General features: G+C 43.1%; 1 protein-coding gene across 2 annotated transcripts in view; it reads right to left on the bottom strand.

Moving 5' to 3' along the window:
• The window catches only part of TRIT1 (tRNA isopentenyltransferase 1), a 55208-nt gene that overhangs the window by 34764 nt on the left and 6888 nt on the right, over window positions 1-13556 (bottom strand). Inside the window, exon 1 of one of the 2 annotated variants that reach the window (XM_025289026.3) lies at window positions 9487-9683. The exons of the other annotated variant lie outside the window; for it this stretch is intronic. Within the exon in view, the coding sequence (XP_025144811.3) occupies window positions 9487-9660 (174 nt within the window). The 5' untranslated portion in view covers window positions 9661-9683. Of the gene's footprint in view, window positions 1-9486; window positions 9684-13556 lie in introns of those variants that run through there. 2 annotated transcript variants of the gene reach the window in all.

Here is a 13556-nt window from a genome sequence, read left to right as displayed (position 1 = left end):
TGATTCTAGAACTGAAACAGGACAAATGTAAGATGAAAGCATCTTGCAGTGCCAGAAAGTAAAGAAGTGCTAAACAAACAAATACAGGCCATGCCAAAGGATGCTAGCATCAACATGAAAGAGCACCCAATAATCAAAGCTGAAACAGTCTGAACAGTAAAATAAATAACTCAGTACAGGATTATGGCAGAAAGCAAAGAGGAACTAAAGAACCTGTTGACGAAGGTAAAAGAAGAGAGTGAAAAAGCTGGCTTAAAAGCCAACATTCAAAAAACAAAGATCATGGCATCCAGTCCCATCACTTCATGGCAAATAGATGCGAAAACAACAGAAAGTGACAGACTTTATTTTTAAGGGACTCCAAAATCACTGCAGATGGTGACTGCAGCCATGAGATTAAAGATGCTTGCTCCTTGGCAGAAAAGCTATGACCAACCTAGACAGCATATTAAAAAGCAGAGACATTACTTTACCAACAAAGGTCCATATAGTCAAAGCTATGGTTTTTACAATAGTCATGTATGGATGTGAGAGTTGGACCATAAAGGAGGCTAAGCACTGAAGAATTGATGCTTTTGAACTGTGGTGTTGAAGAAGACTCTTAGGAGTCCTTTGGACTGCAAGGAGATCCAACCAGTCCATCCTGAAGGAAATCAAGCCTGAACATTCACTGGAAGGACTAATGCTGAAGCTGAAGCTCCAGTACTTTGGCCATGGGATGCGAAGAGCCGACTCATTAGAAAAGACCCTGATGCTGGGAAAGACTGAAGGCAGGAGGAGAAGGGGATTATAGAGGAGGAGAAGGTTGGATGGCATCACTGACTCAATGGACATGAGTTTGAGCAAGCTCCGGAAGATGGTGATGGACAGGGAAGCTTGGTGTGCTCCAGTCCATGGGATCGCAAAGAGTTGGACACGGACTATCTTTGACATCCCTGTGTAAATCTATAGTTACTTCAAAATGTAAAAGCTAACAATAATGTAGAACAGGGTTTCTCAACCTCAGTACACTGTATTGACATTTGGGGCCAGGTAAACCCTTTTTGGGGAGGAGCTGTTTTAAGTATGGTAGGATGTTCTGCAGCATTCCTGGCTTCTGCCCACTAGATGCCAGGAACCCACCTTTCCATTTGTTACAACCGAAAATGTCTCCAGAGATTGTCAAGTGTCCCCTGGGGTGGAGGTGGGAGGGTAAACTACCCCAGATTGAGACCACTGATACAAAGTTATATACATTAACACATAAAGAAAACTGTAACACATTGTTAAGGGTTGGGGGGGAGGATGGGCAAAATACAGAGCAGCATGAAATGTATGAGTCAACTTATGTTAAAAAGAATCACATGAATGAACCTGAGGAGGTTAGGCTAAGTGAAATAAGCAAGTCACAAAAAAGACAAATATCATATGACTCCGCTTATATAAGTTATGTAACAGTAGTCATCAATAACCTCAGATATGCAGATGACACCACCCTTACAGCAGAAAGTGAAGAGGAACTAAAAAGCCTCTTGATGAAAGTGAAAGAGGAGAGTGAAAAAGTTGGCTTAAAGCTCAACATTCAGAAAACTAAGATCATGGCACCTGATCCAGTCACTTCATGGGAAATAGATGGGGAAACAGTGGAAACAGTGTCAGACTTTATTTTTCTGGGCTCCAAAATCACTGCAGATGGTGACTGCAGCCATGAAACTAAAAGACGCTTACTCCTTGGAAGAAAAGTTATGACCAACCTACATACCATATTGAAAAGCCGAGATATTACTTTGCCAACAAAGGTCCGTCTAGTCAAGGCTATGGTTTTCCCAGTGGTCATGTATGGATGTGAGAGTTGGGCTGTGAAGAAGGCTGAGTGCCGAAGGATTGATGCTTTTGAACTGTGGTGTTGGAGAAGACTCTTGAGAGTCCCTTGGACTGCAAGGAGATCCAACCAGTCCATCCCAAAGGAGATCAGTCCTGGGTGTTCACTGGAGGAATGATGCTGAAGCTCCAATACTTGGGCCACCTCATACAAAGAGTTGACTCATTGGAAAAGACCCTGATGCTGGGAGGGATTGGGGGCAGGAGGAGAAGGGGATGACAGAGGATGAGATGGCTGGATGGCATCACCGACTCAATGGACATGAGTTTGAGTGAACTCCGGGAGATGGTGATGGACAGGGAGGCCTGGTGTGCTGCGGTTCATGGGGTCGCAAAGAGTTGGACACGACTGAGCGACTGAACTGAACTGAACAGTAGTCAAAATCAGACACAGAATCCAGGATGGTGGTTGCCAAGGCTGGGAGGAAGGAGGAATGGGGAGTTATTACTTAATGAGTACAGAGTTTTAGATTTTTTTTAATTTGAAATATCTAATTTTCTTTATTTTTTAATCATTGTTTTTTATTGAAGTATAGTTGATTTACAATGTTGCATTTATTTATGATGTATAGCAAAGGGATTCAGTTATATATATACACACATTCTTTTTTTATATTCTTTTCCATTATGGTTCATAATCAGATATTGAATATAGTTCTCTGTACTATACAGCAGGGCCTTGTTTATAGAGTTTCTGTTTTGCAAGATGAAAAGAGTTATGGAAATGGAGAGTGGGTATACAACACCATGAATGCATTTAACACCACAGAATTGTATAGTTAAAAATGGTTAAGATGATAAATTTTGTTACATGTATTTTATAATTTTTGTAAATTGGAAAAAACACATATACATACGTGTATGAATACACAAACAAAAGGTCTAGAAGGATGTGCACCAAAATGTCGAAATGGTTATCTTTGGACACTAAGATTATGGTGATATTTCCTTGGAACTTTTGTATATTATTTGGATTTTTTTTAAACAAGCATGTTTTCTTTTTTCCAAACACAAAAAGGCTTTGTTCTCCATCTTTTTTCCTTACAATGCTTCCAGTTCAGTAACCAAAATCCTATTGGTTCTGTCTCCAAAACATCAAAATGATTAACCCTTTTCCCAGCCACAAGTCAACTCCAGCCCCTCTCACCCAGGCTAATGTAACAGAATCCTAAACTGTTTATCCCTCTCTAACCCATTCTCCACCCAGCCTCAGAGTTACCGTCTGAAATATTTCCTATCATTCCCATGTTTAAAACCCCAAACCCCATGGCATGCCTCTCAAGAGCCTCAGGGTCTGTATTTTTAGTTTCCCCTCTGACTACTACCCTTCCAGTGTCCATGCCAATGACAGCTGCTGGCCACGCCTTGAAAACATACCATGCACTTTCACCCTCCCTTTACTTTGCTCATGCTGTTCTTTCATCAGGAATATTCTTTTTCCTTCTCTGCCCGATAAAATGTATACAGTGGTATATGGGAAAAGAATGGGATGAAGATGAATGGATAAACAAATAGGAAGAGATGGAGAAAAAAGCACAGAATAGCACTGAGATGAGAGTTCAAGAAGTAATTTTTAGGGGTGAGATAACAATAGTGTCTACCACCTAAGGCTGTGGTGAGCATATTAAATGAGATAATACACGACAAACTTTTAAAACACTGCCTGACATATATTTTTCTATTGTTATCATTTTCGGTATAATTATTATTCACAGCACAGTGGTAAGAGCTTGAACTCTGGCTGCTATGAGGAAGGAGCAGTGGTGAAGCTCCAGCTCAGAAGCTCTGGGTAAACTGAAAAAGGGAACCTGGTCTGATTCAAATTATCTAAAGAACCCAACAAACTACATAAGAAACCACAACCAATTCGGTTAAGCCATACTAGAGTACATACAGAGCACACAGGTGAATTCTTGTGTACCCCAAATAACTTACACCCCTCATATAAATACTCCTTCGTGAAATAAGGTGTTTCAGCACCCAGCCCCCAGCACTGAAACATCAGAGCAGCACCTCATCCTCACAAATCTGAAACTGCAACCCACATGTGCTCTCTTATGTCTTCCCATTTAGCCAGTAGCCACTTCTCTTTCCTTATATAACATGGCAGATTTAACTCTAAAGTTCTTCCCACAGCTGCAAAAAAAACTAAATATATGTGTACAACCCACCCATGCTTAATACGGTAGCCAAAGGAAAACCAAATTCATTCACAATGGAGGTGAACCCAGGGACCTAGAATGAATATATATATATAAACATATTTTTTTAGATGATATATTTTTTAAATACCCAAAATTTTGGGTATTTCCTCTGGTCCACTCTCATGCTTAGTCCTTTAAAAGACTGCCTCTGTCAGTTGTGGCAAGGGGACTCTGGACAGCCCTCATTCCTCTCAGTTAACAGGTTTTTGTAGCTTTCATTTTCATGTCCTAGTAAGCCACTGTAACCCACTATCCCATCTCTTCTTTCATATCCCTCCCCCATGAAAGCCAGATCTCCCTGAGCTCTATCAGACAAGCAGTCCTTTGGTTTAAAAAAAAACACTGCTCCTAAATTATGTCCCAAAGCAGACAAAGAACGCAGAAGTCCACATTTATTAGATGACACATAGCCTGCTCACTCGTCAGACTGCCAAAAATAACTTGCTTCTCCTCTTGGAGGTTTAGGCAAACACAAGGGAACTGTGCTCCTATGTATGACTACTGCTTCTCCACAGAACTTGAAGAACTAATAAGGCATTAGAGATACTTCCTCTCTATAAACCCAAATAGAACACTTTGTTTATTTTCTCTTGGCATATAGTTGGCAGTCTGTATTTCCAGGCAGCCACTGTACATCTTTTGGCAAGTGCCTTCAAATTTCTCAGTACAATGTTTCATCCAGTCACTAAAGGCGAAGCATTGTACCTTAAATTTACATGCCAAGAAAAAGACTGAAAAAAAGACCTTCAGTATCATCTTCCTGCAATATATCAGACACTACACGAGTTAGAAGATCCAGATCCAATTCTCAGGTGTGCAAGTGTCTTGTAGTGTGATCTCTAGTCTGCTCTTTAATCTTTCTGCAACTCAGCGTTTCCACCCTGGAAAACAGGGATTGTATTACCTGTCCTTTGAATTCAGACTTTTACTGCTAGCTGAGAATATGTATGCTTCTACAATTTGTGAAACTGGAGTTTGGAAAACTCAGAAAATTAAGCACAAAGGTTGTTTTTCACTTTTGTCAGACCTACCATGAAAAGTCCACAGTTGAGCCCAGAAGTCCCTAAGCAAGTGATTCCTCAGAGAGTTAGTTCTGACTTCGTACTCAACAAACCACTGACGCAAGAATAAGAGGTGAGAGGCAAGGCAGGGCCTCAGGTGTTATCTGGCTATAAAAGCAAGTCATTATCTACCACATTCTGTAACAATATTATCACCCTAGACACAGGACCCTTAACACCCCGTGGTTTTATCTCAAAGAAGCTACCTCAATACTTAGAGCACGTACTTCTTCAATGTTTACAAAAACAAGTACGTTCCTTGGATGAAAACTGCCCTGCTGGGATTGCCTTGGGGATGACCCAACAATTAAGGTAGGACAAAAGGATGATACAAGAAGTATGAGGCGCAAGACAATTTAAGATTTAAGACAGTGTTTTACAATCCTTTCTGAGTTACTGGTATACTTCTGAGATTATTAAAATTCAAATGCTGGTTTAGAAAGGTCAATCTGGAAACTTGCAAAAACTTTCTAATTGTCGCACTTTCCACTTGTTCACCCTTCAGTCTCTGTGGCTCTTGTAACAAGTAAGTTTACTGCTCGTTCTAGGCTCTCTACAAGCCCTTCGTTTCTCCTCTGTTCCAGTAAACATTCTCTGCCTTTGGTACCATCAAATTATTCACATTAAATTATGCCTCAGCTGCAGTAAGTTTTAGCCCCCTAAGCAATGCATCACATGGCCACCACTTAGTTCAACACTCAACTTGATATATCATGATGAATTCACACTACAATTCACAATATGAATCCTAAAATACATTTTATATCTTGACCAAAATGTAACATATTCCTGTGAAGGATGCTGCTGCTGCTGCCAAGTCACTTCAGTCGTGTCCGACTCTGCGACCCCATGGACTGCAGCCCACCAGGCTCCCCCAACCATGGGATTTTCCAGGCAGGAGTACTGGAGTGGGGTGCCATCGCCTTCTCCGTGTGAAGGATGAGTGTCATACAAGTTAAGAAGTACTCTCTAATGACTGACTGCCACAGCTCCTGCCTCATGCAAAAGGGAAGACAGTTTTGCGTATAGAGAAGAACTGAGCGTGGAAAGTAGAGACCTATGTCCAACTCTAGGTCTGCTACACACTGTAAGACCTGTTTGTGAGGACAATAAAGCATATATAGAAGCATTTTATAAAAAGTGCTATACAAATTTAAGTTATGATTCTGCTTGTGGATTTAACTGAAACTGTTCTTTCAAGAAGCTGGTTAATAAAAAATAAAATGAGAAAAGAAGCTGGTTAACTCCAACATTAAGAATATCATTCACTGGGACTTTACTGGTGGCACAGTGGATAAGAATCTGCCTGCCAATGCAGGGGACACGGGTTCAATCCCTGGTCCAGGAAGATTCCACATGCCCCAGAGCAACTAAGCCCGAGAGCCGCAGCTACCAAGCCCTTGTGCCAGAACTAGACTGTGTGCTCTGGGGGCCTCGAGCCACAACTACTGAAACTGCTTGCTACCTACTGCAGCCCAAGCGCCTAGAGCCTCTGCTCTGCAACATGAGAAACCACGGCCATGAGAAGCCGGTGCACCATTACAAAGAGTAGCCCCTTCTCGCCGCACCTAGAGAAAGGCTTCGGGAGGCAATGAAGACCTAGTACAACTAAAAATAAGTTAACTTTTAAAAAAACAGTATCACTTGTTTACAAGTTTGCCAAAAATTTTTTGAGTCAACCTCAAGTCACTGAAAAGCCTTATCACTTTCTATTGCTTAAAAAGCAAGCAGAGAAAAAAAAAAAGCAAGCATAGTAACACTACCCTATCAGGGGCATGGTAAGCAATGGTAGAAATGAAGAACTATGTACACCCACAGTGAATGGGGCAGAGATACTTTATTTCATTAATTGAGATGAAAAGTAAAACTCAAAGGTCAAAGTTTTCCAACGGGTATGAGAGGAAATGTTATGAATATCCCAGGTATAATCAAAATTAAACACAATCTTCCTTGGTGGCTCAGACTGTAGAATCTGCCTGCAATGCAGGAGATCTGGGTTCAATCCCTGGGTCAGGAAGATGCCCTGGAGAAGCAGATGGCTACCCTCTCCAGCATTCTTGCCTGGAGAATTCCTGGACAAAGCCTGGTGGGCTACAGTTCAGGGTGTCACAAAGAATCACGAATGAGCGACTAACTCTTTCATAGCCAGTTCAGAAAGCTCAGTTATCGTCAGAGTGTTTTTCATGCATTAATCAATCCTCATGGCATCCCAAGGATGAAAGAAATTTAATTCTCATATTCTAGTTACTTACAACCACAGGAAGAATCTAAATGGATCAAGATGTGTAATTTCGATAAGACAGGCCAACAAATATTTCATCAAATGTTAAAGATCTACCATATCATCAGCACTGTACAAGACACAAAGTGTCTAACTGATGTGGCCTATTTTACCTTGAGCAAGACCTCTAGCAAGCTCAACCTTGTGGTACACAGATATGAGTAAAGAAACATTTCTGAATAATGGATAACAGCTATTACAGAGCAATCACCAACCCTTATTGCCAGGACCTGCCAACTTACTTAAAAACAGATGTAAAATTAAGATGTTCTATTGAGAACACTTTCCTGACAAGTGTGGTATATGAGGAAGAGCGGGAAACAGGGACCAACAGTGTATTGTTTTAAGTAAGATGGTCAGAGAAGGCTTCAATAAGGTGACATCTAAGTAAAGACCTAAACAAAAAGAGTAAAAGACGCACACTCATGGAGGGGAAAAGGTTTCCACCAAGCAGAGGAAACCTCTGAGCGTAAGATTCCTAATGTGGATCATACCTGCTGCATTCTCCACACGCGTGCTAGACTTCCCCCATGGATGTAAGATCTAAAATTTGTAGTCTCTCTCCTCTCCACCTCCCACTCCCGTACCTTGCAAATCATCATGAAAATCTCAGTTCAAACATGTATTAATTTCCTTTGTTTCATGTTCAGCTGGACTAAAACTCCTTGAGGACAAGGACTGCAGTTTTGTCTCTCCAAAAGGGCCTTGCAGAAAATAGCACCAACCATATTTTTGGGCTTCCCTGGTAGCTCAGATGGTAAAGCGTCTGCCTACAATGAGGGAGACCCGGGTTCAATCCCTGGGTCAGGAAGATCCCCTGGAGAAGGACATGGCACCCACTCCAGTACTCTTGCCTGGAGAATCCCATGGATGGAGGATCCTGGTGGGCTACAGTCCATGGGGTCCTAAAGAGTCGGAAACGACTGAGCGACTTCACTTTCACCATATTTTTAGCACTTACTACCTGCCTCCTATTATATTAAGTGTTTTACATATTTAATCTGTTTAACCATTGCAATAATATTGTGTTACTAATTTTATTCTTCCTATTTTACAAAAGAAACAAAGACATGGAGAGGTCAAGCTAAGGTTGCATATCTTAGAAAAGGCAAGGCTGGGATTTAAGCTAAAGTCTGTCTCTCAAAGTCAGCAGAAAGTAGAGGTTGCAAACAAATATTTGTTGAATTATCCCAATCACCTGGTATGTGCTGATGGTCAGTTCAGTTCAGTTCAGTCGCTCAGTCCGACTCTTTGCAACCCCATGAATGGCAGCAGGCCAGGCCTCCCTGTCCATCACCAACTCCTGGAGTTCACTCAAATTCACGTCCATCAAGTTGTCACCCGAAATGAACTAATGAGGGTGGAGATCATGCCCTAGAGATTTATGGGGTACAGTGGGGAGAATGACTGCCCCTCCTTGCTGAGGTTCAGCAGCAGGCATTTCACACCAAGCATCTCATTTCCTCTGTAAAAACTCTTAACTTGTAATTCTTCCATCAGAGATTTGCCCCAAATGTCACCCACCCTCAATCGAAGCACAAATCACGACCTAATTATTTAGGTCACCTTATTTAGGCCGATGGCAGATTACGGAGGAGAATCCAGGTCTCAAGACTATCCACGGTGATCCATTCCCTCAGTAGACAATCATAGATGGTAAATGATTTATCCTGGTTTCGCTGGAAATTCTAAACAGCAAAAGCTCTGGAATAATTTTCAATCAAAAGGTATGTATTGGACACCGATATGTCAACCTTGTAAGTTAAAATACCATCGCCTCCACATATTCGCTTTGAGACAACGCGGTGGTCGTTTCGCCTCCCAAGGTGAACTCCCTCATCCGTAAAAGGAAAATAATAGAACCCACACACCAGACAGTAAAGTCGTCAGCAGTAAATGAGATGTTGGCACGGTGTCTCGCGTATGGTGGGCGCCTACTAATTATGGCCCTTCCTCTGCCTCCTCTGCCCCACAAGCTTCGGAGTTCACCCACTTGCACCAAGCGACAAGATATCCACTCGGCCAAAGGCCCGCACGCGGCCTCCGGTTCCCCAGGCCGGGGACAGCCGCACTGTCATACCTGCATAGAGTCAGCGCTGACAATCTCGCCACCGAGCCGCTGGCCGAGCTGTAACGCCAGGGTGGATTTGCCGGTGCCCGTGGCCCCGAGAATCACTACGAGAGGTAGTGTCCGCTGCAGGCTCTGGAGCCCAGGGCCCACAGACACAGCTCTTGCAGCCGCAGCCGCCGCCATCTTGGAGACGTCTGCGCTTGCGCCGGATCAGCTGTCCCCATGGCAACCGTCAGTGCGCCTGCGCGGACCTCGGGCTCTTGAGGGAAAGGGCGGAGGGGAGGAGGAGACAAGGGACTAAGGTCCCCAAGCTCGGAAGCTCCTGCCATCAACTAGCTAGTGTGAAAACCTCAACTACCTCTTCTCTTAAATGGGAACATATCAGCCGTATCTAAAATAGATTTATACCTATTATTCTTTTTTAAACTAGCACCCACTTCTTTTTCTTCATAGCCCTAATTATAGTATGAAATTATGTTTTGACCTCTATTGTTTGACTTTGTCTCCAGACTGTTCTGTAAAGGCAAGGAACAGATTCTGCCTGGGACATTACTGTATCTCCAGTACAGTGGGTGCCTGTGTGCGTGCTAAGTTGATTCAGAAGTGTCCAACTCTTTGCAACCCTACTGACTGAGCAACTTCACTTTCACTTTCCACTTTCATGCATTGGAGAAGGAAACGACAGCCCACTCCAGTGTTCTTGCCTGGAGAATCCCATGGACGGAGAAGCCTGGTAGGCTGCAGTCCATGGGGTCGCAAAGAGTCGGACAGGACTGAAGCGACTTAGCAGCAGCAGCAGTAGCAAGAACTTCAGCCAGCCAGGCTCCTCTGTCCATGCGATTCTCTAGGCAAGAGTACTGGAGTGGGTTGTCATGCCATCCTCCAAGGGATCTTCCTGACCCAGGGATCCAGTATAGTACCTGATACCGAAAAGATACCCAATGATTTGTTAATGGAGAGAATGTCTTGCCTACTTAGTGCTACAGCCAGTGAGCTCAGAGGTGTGACCGTCTCTAGGATCAGATCTTCCTAGTTCTCAGGAAAAGAGGGCTGCTGTTATGTTTTCATCCAACAACTCAAACTCAGACACAATCAGAAGACAAAACAAAATTTGTCATCTCTTTGGTGAAAGGATGCAAGAGATGGGGTGAGAACAGAGAGAAATGGAGAAGGAAAATGGCAACCCACTCCAGTGTTCTTGCCTGGAGAATCCCAGGGACGGGGGAGCCTGGTGGGCTGCCGTCTATGGGGTCGCACAGAGTCAGACACGACCGAAGTGACTTAGCAGCAGCAGCATGAATAAGTGCCTATTTCAATTGTGAATTAATGATGGCTTAAAATATTACATTTTTGCAAATAAAACTTAACACTGAGAGCTGCTTAAGAGCAGGAATACCTTGTTTTATTCTTCTTGGGATCCCCCAGTTCTTAGTATGGCTTCAGATTTAGAGCAAGTGGAGGTTAATAAATGTATAAATGAATTTAAAAAAAAAAGAACAGAGAGAAAAATAAGCAAGTAAACAACCTACAACTTACAAAGAGGAAAAATAAGGAAGGTAGAAGGGATATAGTAACAACCCTCAGATTAAAGTAGGGATGGGGAAAAATCGGGTCCAGAGAGGACCAAAATTCTGAAGACTCCACAACCTTTAAGAAAGGGCTTTGGGGGGATTCCCTGGTGGTTCAGGCATTAAGATTCCACACTTCCACCACAGGAGGCAGGGGTTGGATCCCTGGTCTGGGCATCTGGATCCTGGGCAACTGGTCAGATGAGCATGGATTTGAATTCCAACTCTGCCACTTATCAGCTGAGTGACTTCACACAATTAGCTTAGCCTTAGTTTTGTCATCATTAAATACCTCTCAGGGTTGCCATAAGGAGAAAATGAAGTAATGTCTGAAAAGTGCCTGCTACAATGCCCTGGCACATAATAACCACCATTTGTTGAACACTTTGGGTTATTATAATAGTAACACCCCATCTGCCTCACTAAAGAGGTAAGAGCAGCCGCCTAAGGGTAGAGAAATTTCCAGTAATGTGTGAAAGTGCCTAAATACCTATTCTACTCACCCCTTGTTAGCAAGTTCAAGAGTTCTAATTGCTTTCTCCCTGGGATTACTACTTGGCTCTGCCTAGCTCTCAGGTCATGTCACCCTTGGGCCAGAGGAATCACCCCTGGATGGTTACAGCATGTGATAGACCTGTCTAGAAATGACAGCCAATAAATACATTTCTCAATCACTTGGATCACTACTGGCATAATGGCTACTCTTGCAAACCCAGTGTCAACCTTGTAGTCACATGTCCCAGGGTCCCCTGTACCTCCTTTTCTCAATCCAGCCTGCTTTGATCAAAAGCCTTGTTCTCTCCAATTTGTGGTACCCGCCTGGGGCCGGTTTTAAAATCGAGATGTGTGGCCACATATTGGCAGACAATCTCACATGATGGTTGTTAACTGTAGAGCCTTTGCCTGGAGATTTTCTGAGGGTACAGTTACCTTGACAACCACCAGAAAGAAGGAAGGCCAGAGAAATGATGCAAATAAAGCAAAAGGGAGGCTAATATCATGATGACAATCTGACCATGACAGAGGAGGCTCACTTACAGGTGGGAAAGCACTGTCTGAGTCATGACCAGGTAACTGTTGTGAGAGAAAGAGAGAGAGAGGGAGGAAGGAGGGGGAAGTGGAATTTACTAGTGAGAGACCAGAAGAGGGAGAGGCTGGTTACCGAGGCAACGGGGGAGCAAGGAATGAAAAAATGGGGCTTCACCACAGCAGTAGAAAATTGATTCTAACCAAGCAACACAGGACTGTTGCTATAGAAACAAAGAGAACAGGGATCCTATAGACCATGAGGAGAATTATCACTGAAATACTGAGCAGGAATTTCATTCTGACTCCTAAATCAGAATGGAGCCTGTAGTCCTAAACAAATGAGGAGAAGGGAGAAGTGAGGGGGAAAAAAAAAAAAATCATACTATTTCCATTCATTGTAATTCTAATTCTGCCAGCCTCACCAAAGGAGAATTGGAACATATTTTTAAATTTCTCTAGGCTGTTTTTTTGGACCTAGGTCTCTCTAATGATCTTCTGAACTCTAAACTATACTAAGAATAGTTCCTTAAAGATAACCTGTAACTTGAAATCCTAATTGGAGAGATTAAGTTCAAGTAAAAATTGGGAAATTGAAGTCTATGATCAGGAGTTAATAAGTATTTCTAAGAAACAATGTGCTCAGACATGTCCAACTCTGTGGCCCCCCAGGCTCCTCTGTCCATGGAATCCTGGAATGGGATGCCCTTTCCTACTTCAGGTGATCTTCCAGACTCAGGGATCGAACCTGTGTCTCTTGTGTCTCCTGCATTGGCAGGCAGATTCTAGCACCACCAAAACCCTCTAATGGGAGCACTGCAGGGAAATAAAGAAACAAAAAGTTACAAAAGGGAGTCAGAAAAGCTATTTGTAGTCATGCCCAGGTATTAGCCCTGACCCCTCTCTGCTTTGTATGAGGCCAGATGGGAAGCACCTCAACCTATTCAGAAAGACAGCTCAAGAGGAAAGGCAGTCTCTCACTTAAAATACATATGTATATCTAGAGGTGGAGGATTCAGAAGCCCATCTTCAATATATTCCACAGCTTACTGACTATTTGGAGTAAAAAAAAAAATAGTTTAAAAGGCAAAAATGCAGGCTTTCCTGGTGGCTCAGAGGTAGAGAATCCACCTGCCAATGCAGGAGACACAGGTTCGATCTCCGATACAAGAAGAGCATACATGTCACGGAGCAACTAAGCCTGTGCACCACAACTATTGAGCCTGTGCCCTAGAGCCCACATACCACAGCTGAAGGCCATGCACCTGGAGCCAGCGTTCTGCAACAGGAGAAGGCACCGGAGTGAGAAGCCCCAGAACGGCAACTAGAGAGTAGCCCCTGCTCACCCTTATTAGAGAAGAGCCCGCACAGCAACAAAGACTCAGTACAGCCAAAAATAAGTAAAATTATTTCTTAAATGCTGGGACAGGTTCAGTCTGGAAGAGCACGTCTAAAACGCAGGAATGAGATACTAGGGAGACGAAT

This window comes from Bubalus bubalis, chromosome 6 (genome assembly GCF_019923935.1).
Source record: "Bubalus bubalis isolate 160015118507 breed Murrah chromosome 6, NDDB_SH_1, whole genome shotgun sequence".
Classification (NCBI taxonomy): domain Eukaryota; kingdom Metazoa; phylum Chordata; class Mammalia; order Artiodactyla; family Bovidae; genus Bubalus; species Bubalus bubalis.
This window is presented reverse-complemented; position numbering and strand designations above follow the sequence as displayed.